Source organism: Venturia canescens, chromosome 6 (assembly GCF_019457755.1).
Source record: "Venturia canescens isolate UGA chromosome 6, ASM1945775v1, whole genome shotgun sequence".
NCBI classification, from domain to species: domain Eukaryota; kingdom Metazoa; phylum Arthropoda; class Insecta; order Hymenoptera; family Ichneumonidae; genus Venturia; species Venturia canescens.
Window position 1 is genome coordinate 13,221,316 of NC_057426.1, and position 27,951 is coordinate 13,249,266.

Sequence of the window (27,951 nt, forward strand, 5' to 3'; positions counted from 1 at the left end):
AAATTCGTGGATATAATAATACTTGGCGTCGAGCTCCTGCCGCGTCTCTTGAAAATATATATATTTTCCTTTAAACATAAGAAAGCGTATGTATAGAAATAAATACGTCATATTCAATAATTCATTTATTCAATATTAGATGTATATGCAGTTGTGAAAACGAATGAAAAGCAAAATGGTGGATCAAATGTGAGTCTTTTTATTGGATGCTACGAGTTTAAATCTTTTGTTTGTTATAAAAGCATGCCGAAAGACATTTATATATACAAACACGTATATTTTTATAAGCGCGGTTTACGTATATATGTGTACATAGCGAACATATTCGACCACAGCGAAGAATTTCAATGGCCACCCACAAATGCTTTTCCTTCGCTCTTTTACTATTTTTTTCTTTTTATTCATCCGCCGAACGAAGCGGATCTCACTCCTTTTCTTTCCCTTCCTCTCTCTCTCTCTCTCTCTCTCGGCAAGTTTTCGTTGTGCTCGACAGAATTGCGCGCTTATTTTTTGTTCTTTCACGGACTCTAGGGGGTTCTTTCTTTCCTTTTTTTCGTTCGTTCTCTATAAGCCCCGAACGATAAATCTACGCGGGGGATAGTTTAAGCGTTTCTCTAACCGTCCGAGGGGGTTCTATCCCCCATCCAATAGCGATTTCTTCGCATTTCTACGGTGCACAAGCTTCTCGGAGTAAAAGAGAGAGGGAACGATTATCGCACCACGATATCAAAACCCTCCGACTGCTATTTTACTTCTTTTCTTTTTTTTTGCTTTTCCTATTTTTCTATTCCTTATTCCCTCTCTTCTAATTTCTTTATTTTATTTTTACTCTCTTGCTACATCTTCTTGCTCTCTCTCTCTCTCTCTCTCTCTCTTTTTTTTTTATTTTTTTTTATTATTATAATTTTATTTCTTTTTATTATTATTTGTCAAATCTACGATATGCTAATTTTGTTATTAAAATTGTTATATTCTTTTGTTGTAGTGCCCCATAGCTTTTACAGCTAGGACATAAACAAAGTTTTCATTCATTCATTCATTCTCTCTTTCTCCTCTCTTCTTTTCTCTTCACTTTCAACTCTTAAACATAGTCGTTCTTTGCTATCTTCTCCGCGTGAATCTATCGGAAAGTTTCTTTCCATAGCATCGATAACGATTCCTGCGTAGGCATTTGTATTGCCTCATTCGTAAATATACCGTACAAACCCATATTCCTGTACCATTCGTCGATAATAGTCTTAGAGATTGTTCATGGTGGAAGGATACAAAAAGCTTTAACACCCATCGATTTTCCTAACGAATGCGAATTGACTTATGTATTGGACGTTCAACATATGGCTGAAGCGAATACAACTCTCAAAATGTTCTCAAAATTGGTGTTTCGTAATTATTGTAATAATTTATTTTCAAATTACTAGAGATTGGTGATTTATTCTTCGATATTTCCTCCTACAGTTTTCTGCAAATTGACGCGATGGCGTTTCGATAAGTTAATTTTTTTAACCTTAATTCGTCGTAGTAATTCCAGTCGAAAAAAAGCGAGAAATTTATTTCGCACATGCTTATATCCTGCCAGGAGTTACGTATTTGAGGTTGGAAATAACTCGAACGTGTACTTTAGAATTTTTTTTTTGTATACTGGCGTCAACGCCGGTTATGGAAGGTGCTCTTGGCATTTCTATAGTAAGAGGGAAAAGCACTGTAACGGAAATTACGAGATTGCTCGGTGGTTGCGAGACGCTTCCAACGATTTTTCATGAGAGTTGCTTTTTTTCTCTCTCTCTCTCTCTCTCTCCACACACATGTATATGTGGGTGGAGAAAGCGTGTGTACGCTTTACTCGTTCGTGGAAAAAAGACGGATGAACTAAATGGAAAGACCAGCAGAGCGACTAGCACAGATTTATTTCTCTCAGAATAAGTTTACACCGAGCGCAACGGTAGAAATGTTGAAATTCAATTCTAAAACTCTGGAGTATCGATAATTAATCTCAATTTCATAAAATATCTCTCGAAGCATTCACTCATTAATTTAAAAAAATGCTATTACATTGAAACAATCTTTTCATGATTCGATTTCGTGGAATCATTATTATTGAACAACATAAAAATAACATTCGAAAGATTTCCTGCCATTATGAAAAGCAGACACTTGAATTGACATTTTGAAATCAATTTCATCAATGAAAATTCAAATTTCTATGACTTTTTCCCTTTTCATTGTCAATCGAGGACGTGTATAGTGGAGTATCAAGGTCTGGAGACGAGTTGATTTTGGATTGACTTATGAGGGTTTGCAGTGAATTATGGAAGCTACATAACCTTCAAAGTTCCCACGAGTCCACAAAACAACTCGGTGATTTTGCGAAGTAGTAAAGTTGAAACAGTTCGTACTTCTTCGTCTCAAAAACTGTACGTATTTTATATATAAATACATACTTGATTGCTGACGACACGAAGGTCGTAACTTTCTCAGGCTGTGTCTTAAAATGCGGAGAGCAGCGCCATTTTGTTGACAAGTACTTCTGTGCAAGTAATGCCCAAAGTTTTAGTGAGTTGCGTCGTTTTGTTTGTTGGCATTTGGAGCAAACGAAGAAAAGGATGAACGTCGAGTAGCCTCAGGATTTAACGACCAACGCTTCAGCCGCAAAATGTTTTCGAGAAACCCATGAAAGAGTGACAGCGAAAAAATGTGACTATCTTCGTAGAAGTTTCTCCTCTGGAACCCCCATTTTTTGTTGTCTCGAGGCTGGCAAACGGTCAGTTCGTATGCACACTCGTGCCACTATACTTGCCCGAGGTTTAAAATCTTTTGTGTTTCTTTTTGCTTCTGTAACGGTCACCACGCGAGTTTTCTTTACTTCATTTTCACTGGTTCAATGAACGAAGGGGAGAAAAAAGTGAGGTAAAGGAAAGCGCGGTTAATTAATCGGGAGTTAATTAAAAAGAGACGAAAGAAATGAAGAAGAGAGAATAACAGAGATGGAAAAATAACAAGAGCAGGGGCAAAGAAGAATAAAGAAAAAAAAGAAAGACGGAAAATAGGAGAGCGAAGGGCGGATGAAGAACGCGGGGAAGCTGGACAGGAATAAGAAGGAAAAGAGGAAGGAATAACGAAATACGAAAAGCAAGAGTAGGTGAACAAAAATAAGAACAGCAAGGAGCATTTGGACGAGAAAGGGGTTAAACGAAATAGGAAAATGGCGAGAGAGTAAAATTGGAGAAGAAGGAAAGAGGAAGGGAAAGAGAAAGAGATCGTTGGGCCAATTTTCTCTGGACTTGCTCGGGTGACCATAAAATTTATGCCGGCATTTTCTGAGCTTTATGTCCGCATCCGTATACGAATATATTTGGAAACTTGTCTCTTTCTCTCTCTCCCTCTTCCCCGCGCTCTCGCCCACCAATACACACACTCTCATGTCTACAGAATACTTGCTGGGTTTTTGTCAGAGTGAGAAGGAGGAAGAACGTACAGTTTCATCTCTCCGCTTGTAAAATACACACTCTTGCATGTATAGACTCCGTGAGCTTACACTTTATATACGCTGTTATAACAGCCACGCATGTACACAGGGTACATGAAGAGAAGGAAAGAGAGAAGGGCTTAATGCACGACGTGGGCCAGGAAAATAAAGGCAAATCGTGCTCCTGTATAATTCGAGCTTTACAACAGCAAACTTACTATATTCATTTTGGTTTTACTTTTCTTTCAATTATTTGATGGAACTCAACGTGCGACTATCCAATTGGTCAGTCATTTTTCAATGAAATTTACGAATAAATTATGCTAACGTTTGGAATTCCATTGAACTTGTTAAGGGGGCCCTGCTTTAGAAAGTCAAAGAAATCGATTGTTTTTAGGAATGTTTTTACGATAGACGGAAATAACTCACCATGGCGGACTTTTCGGTACAGTTTCAAGGATATTTAAAAAGTATAAAAAGATTTTTTTAATGTGAGAAATACTAATTTGTATATGCGGTTTATGCACAAAGTCTGATGGTCGAGATTTCTCAGCTGTGTACATTGTGGATATCGTAATTATTGTCCGAAACGAAAATTCCACATTTTTATTCATTTTCATACATTTCCTTCTACATGAGCCTATAAAACCCCGAAAAAATTGCAAAATTCTATATTTTTAGCGAGTTTGAAAAAAAATGCTTCTAAAGAAGGAGAATATCACTTCAACGTGTATCTCTTCATAACACTACGCCATCACTGATATTTTGATATTTAAATAAATATCATAATCATTCCATTAACTAAACTCATCGCATTGATACACCGAGCGATAGAAATCGTTGAAACGCTTGCAATTCGAAAGACTCGTCGATTAAAGGCAACGGATGAAAAAAGTGTGGAAAAAAAGGAAGATAAACGGAAGTACACACATTCAGAAGTAAAATAGTCCATTGGAGTGTACACAGAGAATTTAACGATAACACACCGCATAATTAGATTCCTGGACTAATGAGCGTATTCAGTCGGATAGGTCCAGAGATTTTAAAGGATGAGAGAGAGAGAGAGAGAGAGAGAGAGAGAGAAGGCACAAAGTATAAGCGTTATCAGAGTCGAGCAGATAATTACCACTGCTCCAAATTACCTATTCTCCCTGGAAAATATATGTTATTATCTATATCTCCGGTTTTTGGCCCTCCAGGGATGAGAGAGTTTTTTTCCCAAGTTTACGCCAATCTATTTTCCTATATTCAGTCATCTTTATCGATTCAAAGCTGTGATTTACGAACGAATTAGTCGGTGCTCGAGTTTTATGACGAGATTATTTCAATGGAATTGGTAGAAGAATTTGAGACGAGAAGAAAGACTTGCAAAGCACACACGATTTCGAAAAAAAATACAAACGTTCATACATTCTTCATCAATTTATGACGTTTGCTTTCGAAGAATATAATGAAGTTCTGTGTAGTTTTTAAGCTCGGAATGCTTTTGTAACAACGACAGCGAATAACCGAAACGTCGTCTCCATTTTGTAGAATTTTTTCAATGACTTGAAATTTTGGCTAATAAACACGGTAATAGCACGTAAAAATAATGCGGATTAGATCGTAGGTCGCCGAAACAATGAATTCATGAGTATCTTCTATCTTGAATGATACTATGAGGAAGTGTCTGAAGTCACACGACTTGGCGATTGGAAGAGCACGAGGTGTATCGTGCCAATTTCGATACGAAGAGATCGAAAATTAGACGAAAAGGCGAAAAGGGAGCAATAAAGGAGGGGAGAGACGTCCTCTCCTCCTTTCATTTTCACATGCATGAGAACCCGACAGATTAAGGAGTTTTCTCAAGTCTAGCGAATTTTCTGCTTCCAATGCCGTTTACAAATCTTGTAATTTCGTTAGGATAGATAAACTGGGAGAAAAAATGTCTAACAGCTGATATTTTTGAAATTGCAAATGAGTAGCAGGAATAATGGTTTTTTATGGTTTTCTATACTTTACTTCACACCTAAAAATGGCATTTGTTCGATACTTTGCAAAAATATCTATTAAGTTTTTGCTGTCAGGTCTCAAAACTCCGACCGATGCATATTCGATTTGTATGGTGTACGAATCTTACGATTACGTGAATATAAAAAATATCAAAAAATGTGATTTAATTAGCCGATTCCGGCTATGATCCGTTTTCGGACAGCAGATTTTTCTCACCAACGCAACGAATCAATAAAAATACGGAGCAATTTGCATACGCCTTATCACCTTTTACGTCGGTCAGAAAGATTATTTTCTCACAAATTGCACACACATTTGCCGCAACCGAAAGAAACCAGAGCCGAATTCACACCGATCACTGCCTATTACGAAATTTATTTGTCGCGATTTCAATAGAAATTCATAGAGAAATCCAGGAGAATACGGGCGAGGCGTCTGACATGTGACAGTGACCGTATTTATTACTATACAGTAAATATTAAAACTTCAAAAAGTAAAAAAGGCACGCCAAGTATTAAAAGGTCGTGACCGTAGTTTTAAATGATTTTCTATATTTGCATTGTCAATAAATAAATTTGAAAAAAATTTTAACTATGAAAAAATATGAGATCTATTGTAACATATACAGTGAATGAATTACGTTTCCTGTAAGAATTCAGAATTTTGGAAATAAAAAAATGAGATTAATACTTGGCGTCGAGCCGCTACCGCGTCTCTTGATACCGATAGTTATTATATACTTTACTAAGGAAGACGCCACCATCGATTTTGAGTTAGTCACGTGAGCTCGATAAAAATTTACTATACTAAAGATTTTTTAAAGTCTCTTTGTTCACAAATAAAAATAGATAAGATCGTAGCGTCAAAAAGGCGGTGTCAATTTTTTTTCTTTTCCCAATTACATATATTTAGTGTAAATGAAATATTACACTTTGCAGAGAAATACAAAGCCCATCATTTGTGTGTGCAATGTGCATGCGAACAAAATTGTATATATTTATGCTTGAATACGAACAATTTCGCCTACCCATTTAAAAGAGTGAAATGATTCACCGGAGTTCAGAGCGCGGTTTGTTTCCAGAATTTCTATGCGTTCATGCTCCGCAGTACATCGTACTGGTTTCACTTTTATTCGCTCGAGCGAACCCCAGAGGGAAAAAAAATCTTTTAAAATCGACGCTACGTTGAAATTTTGCGTACTCGTACTGGGAAAAAGTTCAACAATGGACATCCACATGCGCGAAATATTATATATCCAACGATATATATCATGAAACAAGAATTTGTACTTTTTCCGTAACAAGACTAATTGCTACGCTCTTCGTTTTGCAGCCAGTTTATCAAAATATTTCTCTGTACAAAGCCGAATTCCCCGTGACTCATTGCAGCACTCTTGAAATCCTCGTTTTTGGAGTTTACACAGTCGACTACATCCAAATATTTACAAAACAAAAAATGGAGTTCGCTTCCATTAAACATGTTCAATAAAACGGCATTTTTTATATTTTTTTTCGAACCTACGAACTCTGATATCTCGATCAAATAGGGCCAATCCGAATGTATGAATTTTTCGTAATACGATTTAACAAAAAAAATTACGTTCAACCCTCTGACTGTGATTTTGATGCTTGAATGATTTCAGGAAGTAGCGAAGAGTCAAGAACAGGGACGGGAGATCCAGCAAAGCTGGGAGTTAAAAAACCAAGACCCAAAGCATCCTCGCCCAATCGCCAAGGTTCCCAGAGGTGCCAGGTAAGAAAAGATCCATTATTTGACAAACCAAAACTCATTTCGACGAAGAAAAAATAAGAACACTTGAAACTCTGACAAAACAATTACACCGGACGAGACCTAGATCGTTTTTTTAAAAAGATTTTGTTATGACTTCAATCATTACTATGAGCGTAAAAAACACAAATAATAAATCAATCCGAGATCGAGAGAGTATCTTTTTTCTCCTTCTCTACGTTACGCCCGCCCTTGCGGTATAATTTATCCTATTTCTCGTCCTCCATCTACGCTACATTTTCGTTTGACTCGCAGTTGAACGAAAGCGGAATTTCAGTCGACACTAACGAGAGTGACCTACTTTGGGCATGCGCGGTATATAAATTTATTATGTAAATAAACTCGCATTAATATAAATAGATGCGCGAGCGTATTGGAAATTTGAGATAAATAGTACCACGTTTCTTCTTTTTTCCCTGGTGTTTGACTTCAGTGATACATTAACTCAAAAGGATATTCAACATTTTTTGCCTGGCTGTTGTCGACTATTATTTTTGAAAGATGCGACAGAAAACTCGAAGAAACGCCTGAGTTCCATCGATCCGAAAATGTTTGGGTCGTTCATTTTCACTCTTGCAACGTACAAAATGAACACATATATACGAAAAATTCAACGTTATCGTGCGATAATATGACACTGCACAATGAGAGGACTGCATTTACGAATATATTCGGGATGAGGGTTGAGTACGTGCGGTAGGGTTTAAAATATATACGTACACATATATAGCCACATTTAGGTATAGAAACGGACCGGAAACGCACTAGCCATTGACGAAGCTATACAGTGCGAGCTTTTCCGGTGCGCATTTTCCCAACCGAGACGAGTGCGAGAGCGGGCTTTTATCGACTCTCTTTCTCATCCCTCCCCTTTTTCCTACCCTCCTTCTCACCGGCATCCCTTTCACCTCATTCCCATCGCAGGCTATGTACCCGGTTGCTGCTGTGCGAGTATAGCCAGTTGCAATTAACGATCCCCCGATAAAATAGAATTTATATCCACCCCCTGAGGGTGCGGCGGGGCTTGGTTCATGGACCAGTAGTGAGAAAAACTCAATCTATAGATACAGGCTGTCTCAGGTTGAATGTTTAATAATGCAGACTCGAGCTCGGGACCAAATACTAAGGCCCTTTACCATTTTTTATTGCCCGCGATTCTACTTTGGATTTTGTTTATATATTGTTGAATAAAGCTACGAATAAAGAGGCATCTGAAAAGCTTTCTGTTTGGGTTATAAAGACTCGATGATACACATTCCATATTTTCATGCCTCCGTCCATTTCGCTAAGGTTCGCTGTGCAATTACGTCATTCCCTCTTCCTCCTTTAATTCTCTGAATTGCGCGAACGTCGGAATCCCTGATCAAAAATTTCCATGTACTCTTCATCATGCACTTCCATCGAGCTCGAACTCCGCGAGTCATAGAGAGATAAATTTTCGTGTACATCAAATTTTCGAGATTGTGGAAAAGCTCGAGCGAAGCAACGGGAATTTAAAACTCGTTTTGCGAAGCTTCGAACTTTTTTCTCCAGCACGTGTACGTCGATGCACAATTTTACCGAGCTACAATAACCTCCGCTAGCTTGAATACGAATTTCATCTATGCTTGGAATCTTGTGACCCTTTTTAAGATTCTCCTGATAACGTGGCGCAGATGCTGCCAGCGTTTCCCGTGCAATACTTTTTGTTATCTCCAGGAGCCTGGAAAGCTACAGTAGGAAATTTAGTTGTTAAAAGAATGACGTTAAAGTCACGGAACGAAAGAAAACGGACTAATCTTAGTCTACGTTATGGATCAAAACGAAGTTGTTATTACTTTTGCGTATATATATTAAAAATGATTGAAGGAAATTTCGATCCTGGCTTTCAGTGTGAAATTTACCTTATGGTTCTTGCTATGTGCCTTTGAGAAGTAAGATTAGAGAGATCGAAGATACAACGAGAATAGTGCGAGAGTATGTGTGTCGTGCAAGGCGCTTTTAGAGAACGGCTTCCGGTCTCGGGCACAAAGGCAATGGAGCATCAATGTCACCTAATCTTACTGATGGCACCGACTCCAAGGCTACTAAGGCAAGAGCTTTGCTCGTTGAGTTAATTAATTGACCAACAGACGTTAAGCTTGAAATGTTACAGTCAAAAGGACGTACATTGGTCTAACACGTTCTCGGTGTAATCTCAAGCGACGCCTTTTCGTTGTAATACAGGTAAAATGGTCTCAAATGTGCAGGAATAGTAGTTAACACCTTCTGAGCATGGCTTTGCTAGCCATGCTCAGAAAGGGAATGAGAAACTCGACAACGCAGTTCCTTTCACATGCCTTCCATCTTGCCAATAATGATAAACTGCAGAATGGTGGACTCCTGTTTGACGCTTCGTCGCTTCGCATTTGCCATAGTTCAGTCTTCCTCCTATCTCGTAGGAACTGCTTATATCGTCCTTGTCGTCGTTGTACCTTAAAGAGCTTGCCAGGATCTTTACTTCTCCAGATGTTTGATCCTCTTGTTGCTTCCCCGTTGATTAATCACGTGGATAAGTTGAGATATTCTCCTCGAACAGCGTCGTGGAGTTTGGCCTCATGGCCCTTGAGGTTTGGAGAACTATTCAACCAAGTTTTTCAATTATCCATTTGATAAGCAACTCGATTGATCGTAATTGAGTCTTCAATCAGAACGACCGAAGGAGCATCCTTCAACCTTTCATAGCCATTGAAAATGGTGAGAGAAAGAAATTAAAAAATACGTGAACTTGCGATATTCTATGAATTTGTGTAATTATTTTTTTATCAAAGACAGAAGTTTTTGAAGGAATTGGAAACACGGTGCCTCCTGTAGAGTCTGTGGCAACAAACTCGCTTTCATTGATGTACAGAAGACTGGGGCTGGCTGGCCAACTTTTCAAACTATTGCTTGTAAACAAGGAACTGAAAATGATTTCAAAAACCAAATGGTTGTTTCGGATAAAAGCAACCTTCTTCTATCTTAGATAAAAATTTGAATTTTTAAATGTAAAATGAAATGAGTTATTGAATCACTTTTTTGACGAACCGTTTTTGTGTCAACCGACCCCACGGTCGGGGCAAGTTGACTATGGTACTATTTGTACCTGATAATCAACTAAGTAAAATGAATAAAAATATTACTTATTTGATGATTCGAACAATGAATACAAAATGTTGACATACGTTAATGTAAAGATAATTTTTGTCCATAATTGTGAGAAAAAGGAATACGCGATCTTCATCCTCGTCTTCACAATCAAAATTATAGTTTCTACACACACAGAATATTATGTTTTTACTGGCACACCTTGAGTGGCCCATTTAGAGCACTCATGTACATCGACACGTGTATCAACCAACCCCATACCACTGTTGGCCTCCTTACCCCACACTGTTTTATTGAGCAACAAAACGTTCTACCAGCAAATTATAGCCATAGTTTTAAAAAAATACTAAACACAATTATAGGTCAATATATGAACTTTCATGTAGAGGATAATTGTAATAACTGTAATAATTGTAAGAATTGGAAAAAAAAATTCGAGGCTGCAAGAGATAGATAAGATTGACGTAAAAATTTGCTTTTGTACCTGTACTAATGAAAATTCTTCATTGTTTCTAAACGACGTGTCGCTCCGGCGCGTTGAGACACAGGAATGAGAAAGAGGTTACAATGAATTACATCAACTAAGCATCATATCTCTACATGCCATAGTTTGAATGTTATTGCTTATTAGTCAATTTGCCCCGTTGGCCAACTGGCTCGGGTCTCCCCTACTCGTCTTCGAGTAACTACCGCGACTCTAGATATTCCAGAAACATTATTAAGTAGTAATGACCGAAGCATGTTTTTATTTACAATCTCAATGGGAACCTGTCGCGTTACTTCAAGTAGGAAGGATTAGTATGTATTCCGCAGTTCGTGGCATGGAATTCGACGGTGGCCTCCTGTCCCCTGCCCTCTACGGTTCCACCTGGTGTGCTTTGGTTAGATGTTGGAAAAGCCACTTCTAACGAAGCATCGATGTTACCACTAACGGATTACGTATTCAAGAACGGTAGGTGTACATTGGCATCAGCCGGTGGGTTATCGAGAGAAGGGTAAGGGTTCGACGACCGCAAAAGACCAGGAGATACACTCAGAAACAGAGAAAATCTAGAGGGACACAATAGTTGGCAGTTGATCAGAGGTTGGCATTGATTCTTCGCGATGAGAGGCTTGGACGAAGAGTATTATTGGCTTTCAGGGATTCGGTAGATCGTGAAATCATGTTTATTCAGATTGTTTCGTTGGCCAGAAGGACAGAGTACATACAGTTCAGAGAACATAGGAAAAGATGGAAAAGCAACCGTCAGGAAGGTTGCCAATGCCCGAGCGTCTCCCTTAGATCCTCAAACCGGAAGGAGTCTGATAGTAATGATGTTTGTTTAGCTTCAACAAGCTACACACCTATCCATATGTATCCAGGGAGAGATCAGGAGAAAGAGAGAGAGAGAGAGAGAGTTTTGTTTGCGCATTACGATACATGTAGCGTGGGACGCACTTGGCATACAGAAAAGCGTATAACCGAACGCAGCTGAAACCCTAGAAGGATAACACCGAGAAGAAACATCAACGAGAAGGAGAGAGTCCAAATACAAAGGCTCACTTGGCTCTCTCTTCTGTCGGGAGTGGAGACGGTTCACCGGATTTCTCCATCTCGGTCTCTTCACTTCATGCAGGATATTGTTTCATTCCTTCAAGAATATCTTTGCATCCCCCAGCACCCCTATTAATTTTCTCTCAGCTCTTCCTCCACTCGAAATCGTCTTCGGCTTTCCTACTCTGCTCTCTTCAACTAGAAACATAACTCTCCTACGCATACTCACGTAAGAAACTTTGCCAACTGGATTGTGAAACGTGGTGTTGGTGGGTGCATGGTAGACTCTCGTCAGTGCTACTTCGCCATCAACATCCATGGGAGTTAAACTACGCAAATTAGATTTCCTACCGTGGCATCCAGCCCTACGACAATTTTACTTGAACTCATAGCTCCTGCAAAAACCTCCACGTGTTCTGCCCCCCATTCAAAAGAACAACTCCATGCATACATTTATATCTCTTAATCCCTTTGTAAATGGAGGTGCATGTGTTTTCGCGCATGCCTACCCTTGTGAAGAATCCCTCGCTCCACAAGCGTTCCACCTTCTATCAATGAAGTACTGCATCCTCGAGTGGAGGAAAATGAAGTGCTTGGAAGCCGCTAACAGAAGGATCGAAAGATCTTAGCCGTTCACTCAATCTTGAAAATAGAAGGCTTCCTCTTTCCCCCTCCCTCTCGCCCTTTCTCGTCCTTTCTTTCTCCTCGCCAAGGATGAAAGACGACGAGTATGCAGACACGAATCCCAGAATTCACTCTCTACTAGTACCATCAAAAAGAGATTCCTCTCCCGTTCCATTCCAACTTTCAGTCTCCCTTCACTCTCGTCCCTTGTAACACGAAATTTCTCTCAGTTCTCAAGCACAGTCAGAATTGCACGTGCTTTATCCTCACCAAGTCTTTTACCTCATGCAAGATACTCAATGTAATGCCTGACGTTCCACCTGGTGTAGCTCTTCCGTAATTTTCTTTCATTCCAATACGAATATGCAGTGTTCGACTATATCAATGGAAACGCATGACTTTGGGGGAAAACTTTCATCTTTCTTTAACACTATACTTCCCATTCCGTCGACTCGCCTGACCATACGTCACTTTCCATACGATCCGAATATGGTAATTGATATGTACAGTTGTTAATTTCATCCATGGATGGTCCGAAGTATGATAAATTTTTTAAATTTGTGATTTGAGCTTTTTTTCTTGATATCGATTGAATATCGATTGAATCATCGCCAATTTTTACACCGTGAAGATGCTGAGGGACAAAATAGAACAAAATCAAATGTGGCTTGTTTTCTTTTTTTATTTTTCGTGACATTTGAACTAACGACTCTTGTCATTGTGGAATGAATTTATTTTTTTATTTCGTTTTTCATTCCATCGATTCTTCGGCAAATGGAAAGTCTTCTTGACGCTTTTTTGTGTAAAATCCATTTCGAACTCGAGTGCCAAGAGAACGCAGCTCTCGGGCGTGCGAACGACGTTGAGGATGGAAATGGTCACGAGAAAAATCTTGCAGAAACGTGAAAAAAGAAAGAGAGAGAGAGAAAAAGATTTCCGATAATGGAGCTCCGAATCTTTCAAAGTTTTTTTTCCACAGGGGCCGAAAGGACGGACGTTCCTATAAGAAAAAAAGAAAACTTAGGTCGGTCTTCGTCGAGGATAAAGACGAAGGAACTTAACGTAGTGTGACCAGAGCCCCAGGTGTATTAGAAATTAATTTCCATTCAACCGGAAGTCTCTTTGCCTCGAAGTGTGAGAGCGAGAAAGAAAGAGAAAAAATAGGAGAAGGAGGGAGAGAGAATGAGAGAGAAACAGACTAGACAAGGGTTTGATATATTGCAGCGAAAGAAGATTAAAGTTAACGTGACCTTCTTCTTCTTCTTCTTTCCATCATCAGATCGTTTCCAACATAAATAAATGTCATTCTTCCATCCAAAAGAATCATTATTCACCCTAAACTTTTCGTAAAATGAGTATTCCACATGTACTATCGCTCGACCTTATTTCGCGCTTGATTAAACAAAGGATAGAAAAATGAAGCCATATCGAAGCACTTCTTATTGTAATTGCGAGCTTTAAAAATGTCTTATTTTCTGCAGAAAAATCGAATTATCATCCGATGGAGTGGCAACGATGCTGAATTAATTTAAATGGAGAATCGCTGTCTAAATAACGAATAAAATTATACTATTGATGAAAATTGAAATCTAATTAAGACAAGAATACTCGACTGCCCGGTAGAAGCCTTCCCATGGGATTGTTATTTTTGTGAGCTTTTTAGTTATTCCAAGGAGCGAGGGAGCCTTAAAAGCTTCGTGTGAACGCACGTATGACTGTGATTAATCATCATTAAGGTTTTGTTCCCTTCATTACCATACATACAGCTCGCTATTCCATATCCCTGGACAATGTGCTTTTCCTCATTCGGGCTCTAACTAATCTAGGCAGGTCTGCGCCTTACTCTCGACCATCGGTATACACACACGTACATTCATATAATCGCGTGTCGTACGTGTTCACATGTGAGTATACTCAGAGCTCAACGTCCACCGGGGACAAATGAAAGCTTAATAGGCCGATAAAACGCTCGTAACGAGACCAGCGCCGCGTTAGCACGTTGAATAAAAACGAAACAACTACACTATTCTCGCCCCCAACTCCATTTCCACTCTTCTTCTTATTCTTCTTCTCCACGGAATTCTCTTGTTTATGCATTACACCAATGAACGTCCAGGGTGTCTAAGGAATTGTGTTCGGGCTTTGAGGAACCGTTAAGTTACGAAATTCTGATGAGAAAAGTTATCCGTTATTTTCTTCCGCAATCTGTCGTTGATGAAATATTAATTAATTTTTTTCTACCAACTTCGTGTGGTAATAGGACAAATTGGCAAGGAAAGTAAAACTCTTCTATTCTCCCATCTCAGCCTCGTCCTTTACAACGCTTCGAATCAAAAGTTTCTAATTAACTATCTCATTTTGTTGTCAATTACCAATAGATTTTTTGAAAATGCGAACTCCGGTTTTAGGAACACTTTGTATTTATTTTCATACGTGTGCATCGGTACGGTTTACTTTTCCCACGATATTCGTTTATACGACCACGGACTGCCAACTACAAGGGACCATGCTCGCTCGTATAGCCCCGTTTCCCAGACAGAACACAACGTTGTTACTTACGCTTCCCATATAACGAGAATTTTCGCTTTATTCACCGTTGGGACTTGAGGAGTATGCACAAAGAGAACACGGCGAACGTGACAACAACGAGTGAATATCCTGCTAGAATCGTGTGCGATCACGTATTTGTCTTTATTGCTCATTAACCTCATAGCCAATTAACCATTTTAATGATTCCGCACTGGAAGACGCTTCGGGGCAAAACATTTCTCTCTGGCTGCACCGAATGCATAAACTTCGTCTGACGCTCGTAAAGAAAGAACGTTTCCATTATTTTTAGACGAGTCTCGCAGTCGACGCAAATCACTACAAAATTTTCAATAGTTTCTTCATTCCTAATTGTCATCGAAAACTGTTGAATATTATTTCAGAAATTTGAATCCTGATAATTGAACAACCATCGACGAAATTCCATACTTGATATTTTATATATTAAGGAAGCTACTCAGTTACCCAACCAGTCATAAAAATATTAGACCATCGTTTGACCTCAGTAATAGTTCATCTGTCAACGTCGCTTTTCGTTTTCATGCGGGCGCGTTTATGTGCGTTTAAAAACAGATCATATGTCATTGACGGTTCATTAGCTGCTTCAAATACATTAGTTTTCAAGAAAAACACTGCGTTTATAAAAAAATATGCATGGAAATAAAAGAATACTTCTCAATTTGTTTGTAAATTTATTATATCGATAATCATTCTGACTCGTATCCTTCTAGCAAAAAAGCTTTCGAAAGTGTTTGCCAGTCTGCACATCATTGCTGATACATAAATTCAAATTTCATATTTACGCGCGCACATAACCTCGAATATGAAACGTTGCAACGTCTCTAGTGACGTTCTGGAAAGAAGCGAGTGTCATGCCTTATTTTGGTAATTACTCCTGTCATAAGTCACCTTCGATACATTTTAAGCTGGATAAATGATCGGAAATACTTCATCTCTCTACTTTTCAAACTTTGTTCCATCCTATCCATCAATAATGGAAATATGGACAAAAATCTACAGCTACTCTGTGATTTCTCATAAGAGGTCATGTTAACGTGGCTTGTTGAGGCAGAAAAAACCTCAAAAATTTGTACGAATGACTTTTAGATCATAATTTAACATTCTGTAAAGTTTCACATTTTTCTGTTCATTAATATACTATTTCCCACTAAACTTTCTTAATTTAATCAGAAATAGCTGACGGAAAACTTGATTTGTTTACAGGTGTGTCGGAAGGCGTTCAACAATGCCTCGGCCCTGACGAAACACAAGCTGACACACAGCAACGAGAGAAAATACGTGTGTACGATGTGTGGCAAAGCGTTCAAGCGACAGGATCATTTGTGAGTTTTAAATTTAATTTCACCGCAGCGAGATTCACGTTTGCTGTTCTTGAGTGGCTTCACACCGATTTTATTATAAATTATCCTCATTTTAAGAGAAATATGAAGAATTGTAGAAGAAACTTCTTCTCGAATTTTACTTAATTTTTTCGTCACATTTTGTATTCCAAACACACTCGAACACACAATGAAAAATGCCAAATTGGACACGGAGGCGTGTCGACGATAGGAAAAACGCGTGGGGCGGGAAGGAATGAAAAAAAAAAAAAGATGAAGGACAGCGCAGCGGATTATAGAGGTTGGCGAAGAGAGAGCCCGGCAAGGGGATTGGAAAGAAAAAATAAAGAAAACAGCAGGTGGCGAATGCTAAAAAAGAAGAAGGACGAGAAGGTTGAGGAGGTGAGGGAGAAATATATAGAAGATTGTGGGTTGTGGAGGATTCAATTCAATTCTTTTTACGCGATTCTTGTAAAGAGAGAGAGGGGAAGAGCGCAATTGAGGGGAAGAGTGAAAAAATTCCGAGAAAAAGTAGCAAAAAGGGAGGAGGAAAAAGAGGAGGTGCAGAGGAAAGAGGAAATCGATATGGCCGAGTATGCTATATGTATAAAAGTGATGCTGCATCCTCGCAATGAAACAGATAAAGAAAATGGAGAAAGAAAACATCGAAAGACATCCTTGCTTTCTATCAGACGAACTACGGACATTGGGTCACGCTGTATTTTTCGTCAAAGACGGATTTCTCTAAATCCCGTTTCTACTTTCTTCCACCTCCTGTCCCTGTCTCTCGCGTTTTTCTCTCTTTCTCTCTCGCGCTCTTTCCTTTTGTCTCATTCCCATGATTCAGCAGCAAGAAAAACTCACAAGTCTACCGTTCCAGCCCGGAAACTATGTTTCTTGGCTTCCTTTCTCTCTAGTCTTTTCATCTCTCTCGATTCCCATTTCGTATATCCTGTAAATTGTCACGAAACGAACGTTTCGACGCGAGCAAATTTTATCGCTGTCTCATCAATTTGTTGACGTACCTTTGATTAACGTAGCTATTGTCGGGTACCTCGAGCATAAAATTAAAAAGGTATTTCTCCATGAACTCGAAGCACTAATTGATTCATACAATCGGTTAATTACATTTATTTTTGCCATTAATTTGAATGCAGAATATCATTATTTTCAAAATATTCACAGAAGGCTTTCAATCGAGGATTTGTTCCCTTTTACGATCAGAAAAACCCATTCGTTGCTTCTCAGGACTTTTTAGAATTTCGAATGTCTGTGACAGGTTTCATTATTTTTTAAATTCACAGTTTTTCTCTATCAAATGACATGAACTTGAGATTTTTTTTCCCCGTATATACTTTCGAACGAGACAGTGGAAAAATCCACGAAGAAAAAGGAAGAGTATTAATACATACGCGAATTATAAATCACCCTTTGAACTGTCTCGAGAACTAATGGAAAGCCTCGAATAATAGAACACAAAATTCGATATCGCTATCCAAGATATATGTCGTTTCGATGTAATATATTTATATATATATATATATATATATATATACACATATAAATTGAAAAAGCAGAGCACCCGCCTCGATACCTTCATTGTTCGTGCGTCTACACTATCGCGAAAAAGCTCGGATGCTGCAATTCCTAAATCCATATAAGAGAGACTTTGTTCTCTCTGACATTCAAGCCTCTTTGGTCTTTTTCGTTTCACTCGTATCTCGTGCCTCATTATAAAACGCACATTTACATTTACTTTTTTATTTTATTTTTAAACCCTCTCTCAGAATATTGATCTGTATATAAACGTAGGAATCAAATTAAAAACGACGCTGAAGTTTCCAACGTTGGAGTCCAACGAAATGAACGAAAAAAACGTTTGCAATTCACCGATTTTTTATTTCACGAATCGTTGGTGCAGCTTGAAAAACTAGGAAATGCAAATTTGACAGGGAACAAAATAGGAGAATTACTGGAATTATTGGAGAGTTTTTTTCAATCATTTCGTTGGATTCCAACGTTGGAAACTTCAGCGTCATAATTAAAAAGATTTTATTAAATTATTCTTTATCGAATATTTGTCTTTTCATTTACATCGGCTCGTTCATTCATCTCCGATGAAATAATTTCATGAACTAGGATTGCCGTTATCAGAGAACATGAGGATTTTCAAAAAAATCTTAAGGGTGCGTTTCCACCGGAGAGTCAACCAATAGGAACGCTCCTCTCTGAGCCGCGTTCGAAAACGTGAATCTTGGGTACACTGGCCTCTCTCATATCATGGGCTATGGGCAAACGAGTGATGTTTTCAAACTCAGTCCTGGTGGAAACGTACCCTAAGAGACTTTACTGAAGAATTTGAAAAAGGAATGATTTTCAGCTTCCATTTTGAATCACGTAATCACGAACCTGATGACGAACTTTTTTAAGCAGAAAAACTCTCAATATTCGTAGCACAAAAATCGACAAAAAAAAACTACAAAAAATTCAGCTTCACGAGGCCTGGTCATTAGAGGCATTGCACTTTAAACTTATTCGCATCGAATCGTATTTCCTCAGGATGAAAAATAGTAGACGGCGCAGAACAAATTAGTCTCTCTCTCTCTCTTTTCTCTCATTCAATCTCTCTCCCTGCTCCCTCTCGTTCTCTAGTTCGAGAAAAGTTTCGTTGTGTTCGCCAAGCCTTACAATGAGAAACTCGCTATTGGAATATCGATATAATTAGCGAGTCCCCGGAGTTAGTTTTGCATTGGAATTTATTTTCATTTTTTTTTCGTCCTCTTTCCTCTTGGAAGCTTTTGCTCTCTTGTCCTCTTTATTATCCATTTACTCTTAATCCACCATTATCCAATAGTTGGTAGTTTCCTCCTGTTTCATAGGTCCTTACCGTTGTATCGTAATTCACTCCGATCGCATATACACATAAGTACATATACTTACGGAGTCTAATGAAATAACTAAATATGTATACACATGCACGTGTCCGAAACAATCATTTAAATAGGAATAAGGAACGATCTAAATCTACTTGTAAATGTATATAGATATGGAGATCCAAATCTACATGTTCACTTATCCTCACATATACACCGAGAAGTAAAGCCACGTTAAAAACTTCAGGAAATAAGCTTTTACGAATTAAAACGATTCTCATTCGGTGGAAGGGTCAAAAGAACGTCCCTTTGAGCTTTTTACAAACTTTACGAGCTCAAGAGCCCCCCTAACAGTTTAAGAGGATATTTTCTACCCCCCAGAGCATTTCGTATCGGTTGCCCATAAAACTCCCTGAGAAATCTCCATCTCGACTCCGTTCCGAGTATCCTCTCTGTTTCAGGATTTACCCATTTCTAGGGGTTAACTTACAGAAAAAAGGTCCGAATTTCTAAACGAATGATCCGCAAGAGAGAACAAAATTTGTCAATTTTTCGTTGTGATCGTTATTGCGAGAAGCTCTCGCGAAAATGAACTCCGCGAGTAAATATCAACATCATCGTAGTTGACAATTCACTCTTTTGCGGTAGCGTTTTGAATTTTATCTCCGACAACAAATAATGCAAGTATAATTCAACAAAGAAACTTTGCTCAAGAACTCAAAGTAGTGCGAACAGCCCGCACGGATACGTTGGTTTTCACGTAACAGAGCTCATTCTCGATCTCTTTTCCTACTTCAGGGGCCAGACAGAAAAAGAGAAAGAGACGAAGGGAAAGTGAGATAGCGGCAAGAGAGTTGTTGAAATTTACTGAATACGATATCCCTCCCCCGAGTGGTACAACCGAGGGTTCGCTCCTTGAATCGCCAAGCCCGGAAACCTCTCACGGCTGTACGGAATCCTAGTAAAATCCAGGACGTACGAACACGAGGTTCGAGGCTCGTCTGACCAAGAATGGGAGGGATATATTCCCGTTGAATTCTCGGCTCCGAAGAGCTAACTTATGAAGCCAATTATGAGACGAGAGGTCAGAATCGTGAAGAGATCCTCCGATGGGTTGGCATCATTCGCAAGAGGCAAATCCTCTTTCGCTTCTCCTGAAATTTGCAGTTGACTGTCTGCTCAATGTCACTTCACTTTTTTTGTCAACTTACGTATCTCGCTGATGTTTTTCCTCCACGTTATTATCAAGCGGCATGATGGATCGGTTGTATATTTGACGAGTCAATTGAAAGCTGCGACTCGTTTATATTTCGACGAAATTCAATCAATCAGTGATATCGATCCTTTGGTCTGTGCACGCACATACTTTTTTCACTGCGGCAAGCTCCGAGGCTCCAATTCGGAGGATACAAAGCCGCGTGGGCTTTAACGACATTCGTTAATTCTTAGTGACAGTAAATGACTTAAAACGACGTTAATTACCGGTGGCAGGTTATTCCATAAATAAATGGAGCTAGAAGCAATTTATCGACAACTTCTTGAGCTTTTCTATGATAGTAATTCTTTGATTAATGCTATCATAAATGAAGTTAAGGTGGTTACTTGAACAAGCCACGATCTTGGGAGTTCCATGTCTATGCGTGTTTATTGGCTTCTCCTCCCTCCTCTTCCCCTTAATCTTTCACCCCTCTTTCCATCTTATATATTTGCTTTTCTCTCTCAATCTTTGAATCCCGATATATACATATGTATAGAAATGTATAAGCAGACTGTGAAATTGGCCTGACTACTTGTTGCACGAAACCAGAGAAGATGGAATCCAAAAGGCCTCCTTTCTCTTTTACTCCCTCTCCCTCTCGCTCTCTTTCTCCCACCTTTCGCTTCCGCATTCTCTCTCTCTCTCTCTCTCTATCTCCTTGGAACACAAAACGCCCACTTTTTTGTCATTCAATGGGACTTGACAGGCATTTATACGCGTGTGGAAGGAGAGTGGGAAAAATCTAGAATTCGCCAAACACACAGGTGCAGAGACGAGAGGCCTCTTTCGCGTTTACTCGACTGCTTCGCGTTTTCCTCTTTGTCTGTTTTTTCATTTCTTTTTCCCCCATTCATCCCGCCGCGTGTCAATGCGACTTTCCACGGCATACGCTGCTACTCGACTTTTAACGAGTCCCTCGTCCACATACGTACGCGAGTGAAACTCGTTAAGAGCTCAATCTCCGTTGCTCAACCTGGATGAGAAATCTATGGGGTAGGGGCATCGCCGAGGATTCGAAAAATGCAAGAAAGATTGAAAAATATGAAAATAAAAATCGCATTTTATATCGATGACCTTTTGAGACGTTTTGCAACGCACCTCTAAATCGTTTCCCATCTTTTTTGACTGCCCACAGAAATGGACACATGGTGACACACAGAAATAAAAAACCGTTCGAGTGCAAAGCCGAGGGCTGCGGAAAATCTTATTGCGACGCGAGGAGCTTGCGACGTCATACGGAAAATCATCACGCCGGTAGTAAAGTGAACGAGAGTGTGAGTCCCAGCAGCCCGATAACTGGACCCCATACGCCAAATACACCGAGCAGCAATCCCAGCACACCAAGTACACCGGGTGCACCGACCACTCAAAATGGTCACGGGCATACAGCTCTCAAACAACTTCTGGCTACCGAGCCAACGCAAGCCCAACAGCACAAGGTAGTTTATGCCTTTTTCAATTAAACTTGAAAATCTTGGGCGACATTTTGAACGTAGATGTATGGAAAATTGAATCGAGGCAACTTGATTCTCAACGTTTGAGATTGGCAGGATCGTACAAACGAGAAATAAAATATGTCCTTTTTTATTCGACGCGAAAAAACACGTGTTTTGGAAAAATTGACTCTTCGTTATGGATGGGTTCACGGCTGCTCTACTATTTATGTTTTCCATTCGTGAATCCATCTCCCTTGTCTCATTCTGGTCCCACCAAAAGGAACGTTTGATAATTAACCGTTGAGGAAGAGAAATGAGGAACGGAGAAATTGCGAGAATTCAGGGCTCCGGTGATTTTCGTTTCGCTCTCTCCCTTCGTCTCCTTCTATATACGATGAAATATCATAAATCATAACGTTAGCGTGCAAACGTTGCTCTCTCGCGTCTCACGAAAGTTTTCATAGTGTTCAGCACTCTGCGATTTCTCCCTTTTTCTCTATCTATTTTCCCTCCCTTTCTCTCACGGTTTAATACGCTTTCCTCGAGTGGGCGCTTACTCTCGTCCTCTTTACTTCTCATGCCACATTCTCATTACCAAAGTTCCTCGGTCATCAAATTTTATTAGTCCTACTTCGACGAAAACCCTCTTCGTTTTCTTCCTCCGTCTCTCTCATCCTTCTCTAGTCTTATCCCTTGGATTTTCCCTCCTCCCTTTCTAACTCAATATCGTAGATTTGTAGTCCTGGTTAACTACGTTCTCTCCATTTTCTTCTTTCCTCAAACCCGTTTCCCTCTCTTCGTCTTTCTCAATCCTTCATTCCCGCCCTTTCCATCCCCGCGTTTTACAGCTCTCGATATTTGCTTTTTGATGACAATGAATTTTCGCGCTCGTCGCGTACGAAAAAAGAAAGTCTCGACTCCTCGTAACTATCTTTCATCATTCGCAACATTTATGAGCTAATTTTGTTAACATTCCATTTGCTATTAACTGCATGTTCAAGTTGCTCGATGGGTTTTTCCTTCATAATATTTCCGGATATGAATTTAGATTTGAAGAAACACATTTATTATAAATTCTGGCGCATCGAAAAATCATACGACTTTTCACGAACAATCGAAGGTGTTTGTGAACCGCGAATATATCTGCGCATCCACGATTGATAGGATGCTCTTTAAGAAGAGGAAACATTCGTAGCTTTCGCATAAACCCCCTTTTATCAGTTTTATCGTATATTATAAGCAAAATGTGGGAATGAAAGTCGAGAAGTGGTAAAAAAGAGAAAGATTTTTAACAATTCTTTGCAATGGTGGAACTTTTTCTTCCTCCATCGACAAGAACTAATTTCCACGGTTCTCAAAAAAAAAAGCTCTCGCGTAGTATGAGGAACCTAGTTTTTTACCAAAGAGAAAAATAATATAAAAAGAAGAGAGAGAAAGAAACGGTTGGTGGCAGGTTCCACTGTACCGTATTTCTCGACTGTTTCCTTTATCACCCTTCGTATGTGCAATCGCGATTCGAGGTACGAGGGCAATACTTTTTACGTTTCTCGTCACGGCTCGAAGGACACGATGCGAATCTACTTTGGTATTGCAACCAAGAGCTTTCGCCAATAATCCATGACTTTTCTTTGCCTCGATATTTTTTTTCGTTTTTTTCTCCTCTTTTCTCTGGTTTCATTCCTATTCTCTTTCTTTTTCTCGCTTTCTGTTTCTCTTTCCTTTTCGGTTTCCCGACTTCAACATTCCTTCCCTTTTTCGACGGATTTTCTCCACTGTCATTCTGTTTTCCCCTCTATTCTCTCGGATCCTGTTCGAAAAAAATGGTACACATTTTAATTCCGAAAAGACAAAAATATGCTCTCACTCTCCTGTACACGAACAGACGAAATCCACCCTTGATGACTTTAAAGAAAAACAGATTCGTTTTGTATAGTGAGGAATATATTATTATTTTTCAAGAATTTCCAAAGTGTTTAGCCACCGATTACCAACAGCATAGTATTTTTTGAATTCTCCAATTTTTCGTCACTTGAATTCTAAACAGCTTTATATAGATAGCAAAAAGTGATGCACGTGAAAACTATATTTCGTTTTGTTTTCGAGTGTTAATCATCATGTCAAGACCAGCACTTACTGATAAGTGGAAATGTATTGTAAATCACAAATTTTCACTGTCAGTATAGTAAATTCTATGATAAATACACGAATACGCACCGAATACGTGTGACATTTTTCCATAGACATAATTTTTTTCAGAGTTGCCCGAGCATACTTTATAATATATACATTTGAAGTGACTGAAATAGTATATTACGACCCTAGGCCCGAAAGTTGCACATGCCAGGGCATCCAACATTTGGGCCGTGGGTTGTATACTATTTTTCTTGATCCCGTAGCCGAAAGTACGTTCAATAATTACTAGCAATCGCGAGGGGGGGAGGGGGGGAGGGGGGGGGGGGGCGCCCGCCCGACTTTTGCAGGACCGAGGCGAAGCCGAGGTTTTGCTGGTCGGGGCGGGCATTAAAAACATAAACAAAAAGTCAAAAAAACACACACACAAAATATCACACAATGATACAACAATATTATTAGTACAAATAAATAATTCTTTGATACATGTCTGATTTAAAGTCCCATAATAGTTAACAATTTCTATATATGAATATTTCCCGCTATACTTGACAATAATTTATATGAATATGTGCTTTCCTATGAACCTGGAATCTGGAAATACAACATTATTCCGGACGACCATATTCATTTTATTAGTTCGGTTACATTATTTTCTGTTTTCTCATCTGAACGAACAAATGTATGTTATTCGTCCGGGTTCATGGCAGTATAGCGCATAACATGAATGATAAAAGCTACGCTATACGCGCCCGCTTGAAGCAAATAATAATGATGCTTGGCAACGAATAAACAAAATCATGGCAACGAATACAGGCTTCACATTCATATATCGAAATGAAAGGATCACCGGCCGCAAAAATATCGTCAGAGCGCACTGAAGTTAGCCGAGTTAGCCGGCCACGAAAAATGCTCTTCCCGGCCTGAAATGCGGCCGGAAAGTGCGTACTTTCGGCTAGGGTCGTAATATACTATTTATTACTGTGTTTATAGAAAAAAAACACTCTTGAGTCTTTTGAATAAAAGGAATGAAATCAACGCTTGTAATGTCCTCTACAATTTTCTTCGTGCACTTGGATTGCAACAATAGTTAAAAATATCTTCTCCCCTTTCCATTATTTCACGGCTACTATTTGAAATCCTCGAATCTCGAAGTTAATCTCCAAAAAATAAAGGAAAAATGGAATGAATCCTCGGGTCGTTTCAAGTGCAAGATATGTTTTTTCACCCCTTGACAAGGGTTAAAAATGGCCGATAATCGTCCGCCACCGGAGCTTGATCTCTTTTTTTTTCACGCGGCAATTCCACAGCACGGAGACATGCATTCATAGATATATGTGTATACTTTTTGTCACGAATTGTGGGTGGATGAACACCAGTTCTCTCGCACCTGGAATCCGAGCTCTTTTTTATTCGAATCCCGTGTCCGCGTCGGGAAAGCCCTCGTTATCGTCGACCTTTAGTTGCCGGGCGAACACACACCCAGCGTTAATACCGAGAGGTAGAGAACCATTTTGCCACGTCATTAATCCGCGTGAGAACGTCTACTGACCGCGACCGTTCACGAAATTGACCAAACTAGTGACCACGACGATCGTCTCGTATTTCATCCATGATCGCTCCTTTTACACCTATCTTCCATATAAATACAGGAATTACGTTGAAAACGCAAAATTGCAGCTCTGGATTTCGAGACTCGAGCCCATTTGGAGATTAAATTCAATCAATTTCGTCCACTTGGGGAATAAAACTCTGTAAGGAGCATATTTTCCAAAAAATCTGATCGATATCAAAATATATTTACAATTTTATTTATTCCCAAGTATACTCAATCCGACGCTTTTGCTTAGCATGATTACTTATTTAGTCGCGATGATGAAAGATTCTTATCACGCCCAATTTCCTAATTCGAACTGCCGTAAAACAGATGAGTGTATAAAACACCTCGAGATATTCGTATCTCGTCTTCGAGTGATAACGACCATTCCCGATTCTCAATCTTCTCTCATTCACGATTTTCGAAGCCAAAGATTCCGTTAAGCGTCCTCGCACTATTCGACGTAATTCTACAAGGTTGGATAATCCACGGGAATACAGGCGAAGAGAAAGGGGGGACGAGAGAGATGAACAATTTCTCGTCGTTCTCGAGGCCCGTTAAAGGCAATTAAATAAATCCAACGTTCCGATCGGATAAGGAGATTTCCCATTTGCCCTGAGAATCGTATAAGTAACGAGGTGCACCTTACCGAGGGATAATTTTCTCGCGTCCTCATTCTCGAGTACCGCGTACAGTATATTTTCAGCGAAACCACCAACACTTTATGCTTAATGGGCAAAACTTGGGAATTTAATAGAAAAATAGTCGAGTATGAAAAATAAAAAATAAAAAAGGCAAAAAATTAATTATCATTTCGCAACAAGACTCTCGTAGTTATTTCGTTAAGGATCTAATTAGCAGGTTTTTTCTCAACTGGAAGAAACTTTTCGTATTAACGTCAACGAGAATTTCTTCGTTGCTCCCTCTCGAAATATACTTGACCGTGATTTTGTTTCAGCGATTAGAACTATTTACTGCAGTTTCTATATCGTTTGTTTACATTTTTTCGTTTCAAGAATTTTTTCCTCGACGATATTAAAGGAGTATTTACGCTAAAAATTCTTAACGAACGAAATATTCGCTCGGGTCGACAGTCGAAGGCGAATTATATCGAAGCGCTCGTAAGAACTTCAAACTCTGTTAAAGCAATTGCTTAATAGGGAGAAAATTGTTGAAAAAAAAGTCCTCCAACCCTTTTCATCCCTTCCGTTTCAATTTTTTCTTACATTCCTGACTCGACCTAGTCTATTTACGTTCGTCGCTCCACTGTGGACTCGGCTGTTGAAAGCTGTCTGTAAAAGCTTTCAGCAAAGAAATTAAAAAAGGTAAAACGACGAAGAAAGTTTCCTTCCTCGGTTCAAACTCTGAGATGTATTCGAAAAAAGCTGAGAGATGAGAAGTTTATTATAAATTTATGTAGAATCAAGTATGTGCATATATTAAGGTGTAGATAAATATATATCTTTGAATTTCGCTACGTGAATTGGAAGTCTCGTAAGAGGACTTTCGAATATCGCAATTAATCCCGTTTAATGAGAGAGTAAAACGAGGGGAATAAAAATTGAGTGTAAAAAAGAAGCTGGGATAAGCGTGTCACACGCAGAAAGAACGAGAGTTGAAGAAGAAAGTGAAAAATGAAAAAAAAAAGAATTACTTGATCACACATTTAATGGAAAAAAGATGCTCATTGCATTTTCAGTAAAAATATATGCAGTTAATTGAATAATGTCAAGCTTTATTGTAGTTTCGATGCGATATTACTTTCCGAAATTAATTACGAAACAGTGCAATTAGAAAATTCCAATCGTCAAAACGAAATTGGTGGGAATGTTGAAATTGCGGAACAAGGAAAAACGTTAAATAATCACAAAGAACGCCAATGACGAGATTTTAATTCGCCCCTTTGTTTGCTCCACCATACGTCGTAATTTTTGGTTGATTGTCTATCGTAATTGAATGAAGTCACGGATAGACTCGCCGAATTACCAGAAAATACCATGACCTCTGGGGTTGTTGGATTACGCGTTATTTCCCCAGAACTCGATGCATGATTCGTTGAACAAGCCCTACCATACATATAACCATGGACATCCCTTAATATACGTACGTATATGCCTCGATGTACCGAGCGAGAGGAAAATCCATATCCATTGGATTTACCCGTCTCTATCTATATAGGTATACCTATTTATTGATGAAACAAAAAACGCTCATACAGGGTGCGCCAATTCTCCGGTCAAATGCAGCGCAATATTTTTATATTT

General features: G+C 39.1%; 1 protein-coding gene across 2 annotated transcripts in view; it reads left to right on the forward strand.

Moving 5' to 3' along the window:
• Nucleotides 1-27,951, forward strand: part of LOC122412502 (uncharacterized) — a 217,189-nt gene that overhangs the window by 127,858 nt on the left and 61,380 nt on the right. For both annotated transcript variants that reach the window (XM_043422064.1, XM_043422065.1), the window contains exons 5-7: nucleotides 7,098-7,207; nucleotides 16,278-16,396; nucleotides 21,660-21,963. In XM_043422064.1, coding sequence (XP_043277999.1) covers nucleotides 7,098-7,207; nucleotides 16,278-16,396; nucleotides 21,660-21,963 — 533 coding nt within the window. The remainder of the gene's footprint in view (nucleotides 1-7,097; nucleotides 7,208-16,277; nucleotides 16,397-21,659; nucleotides 21,964-27,951) is intronic.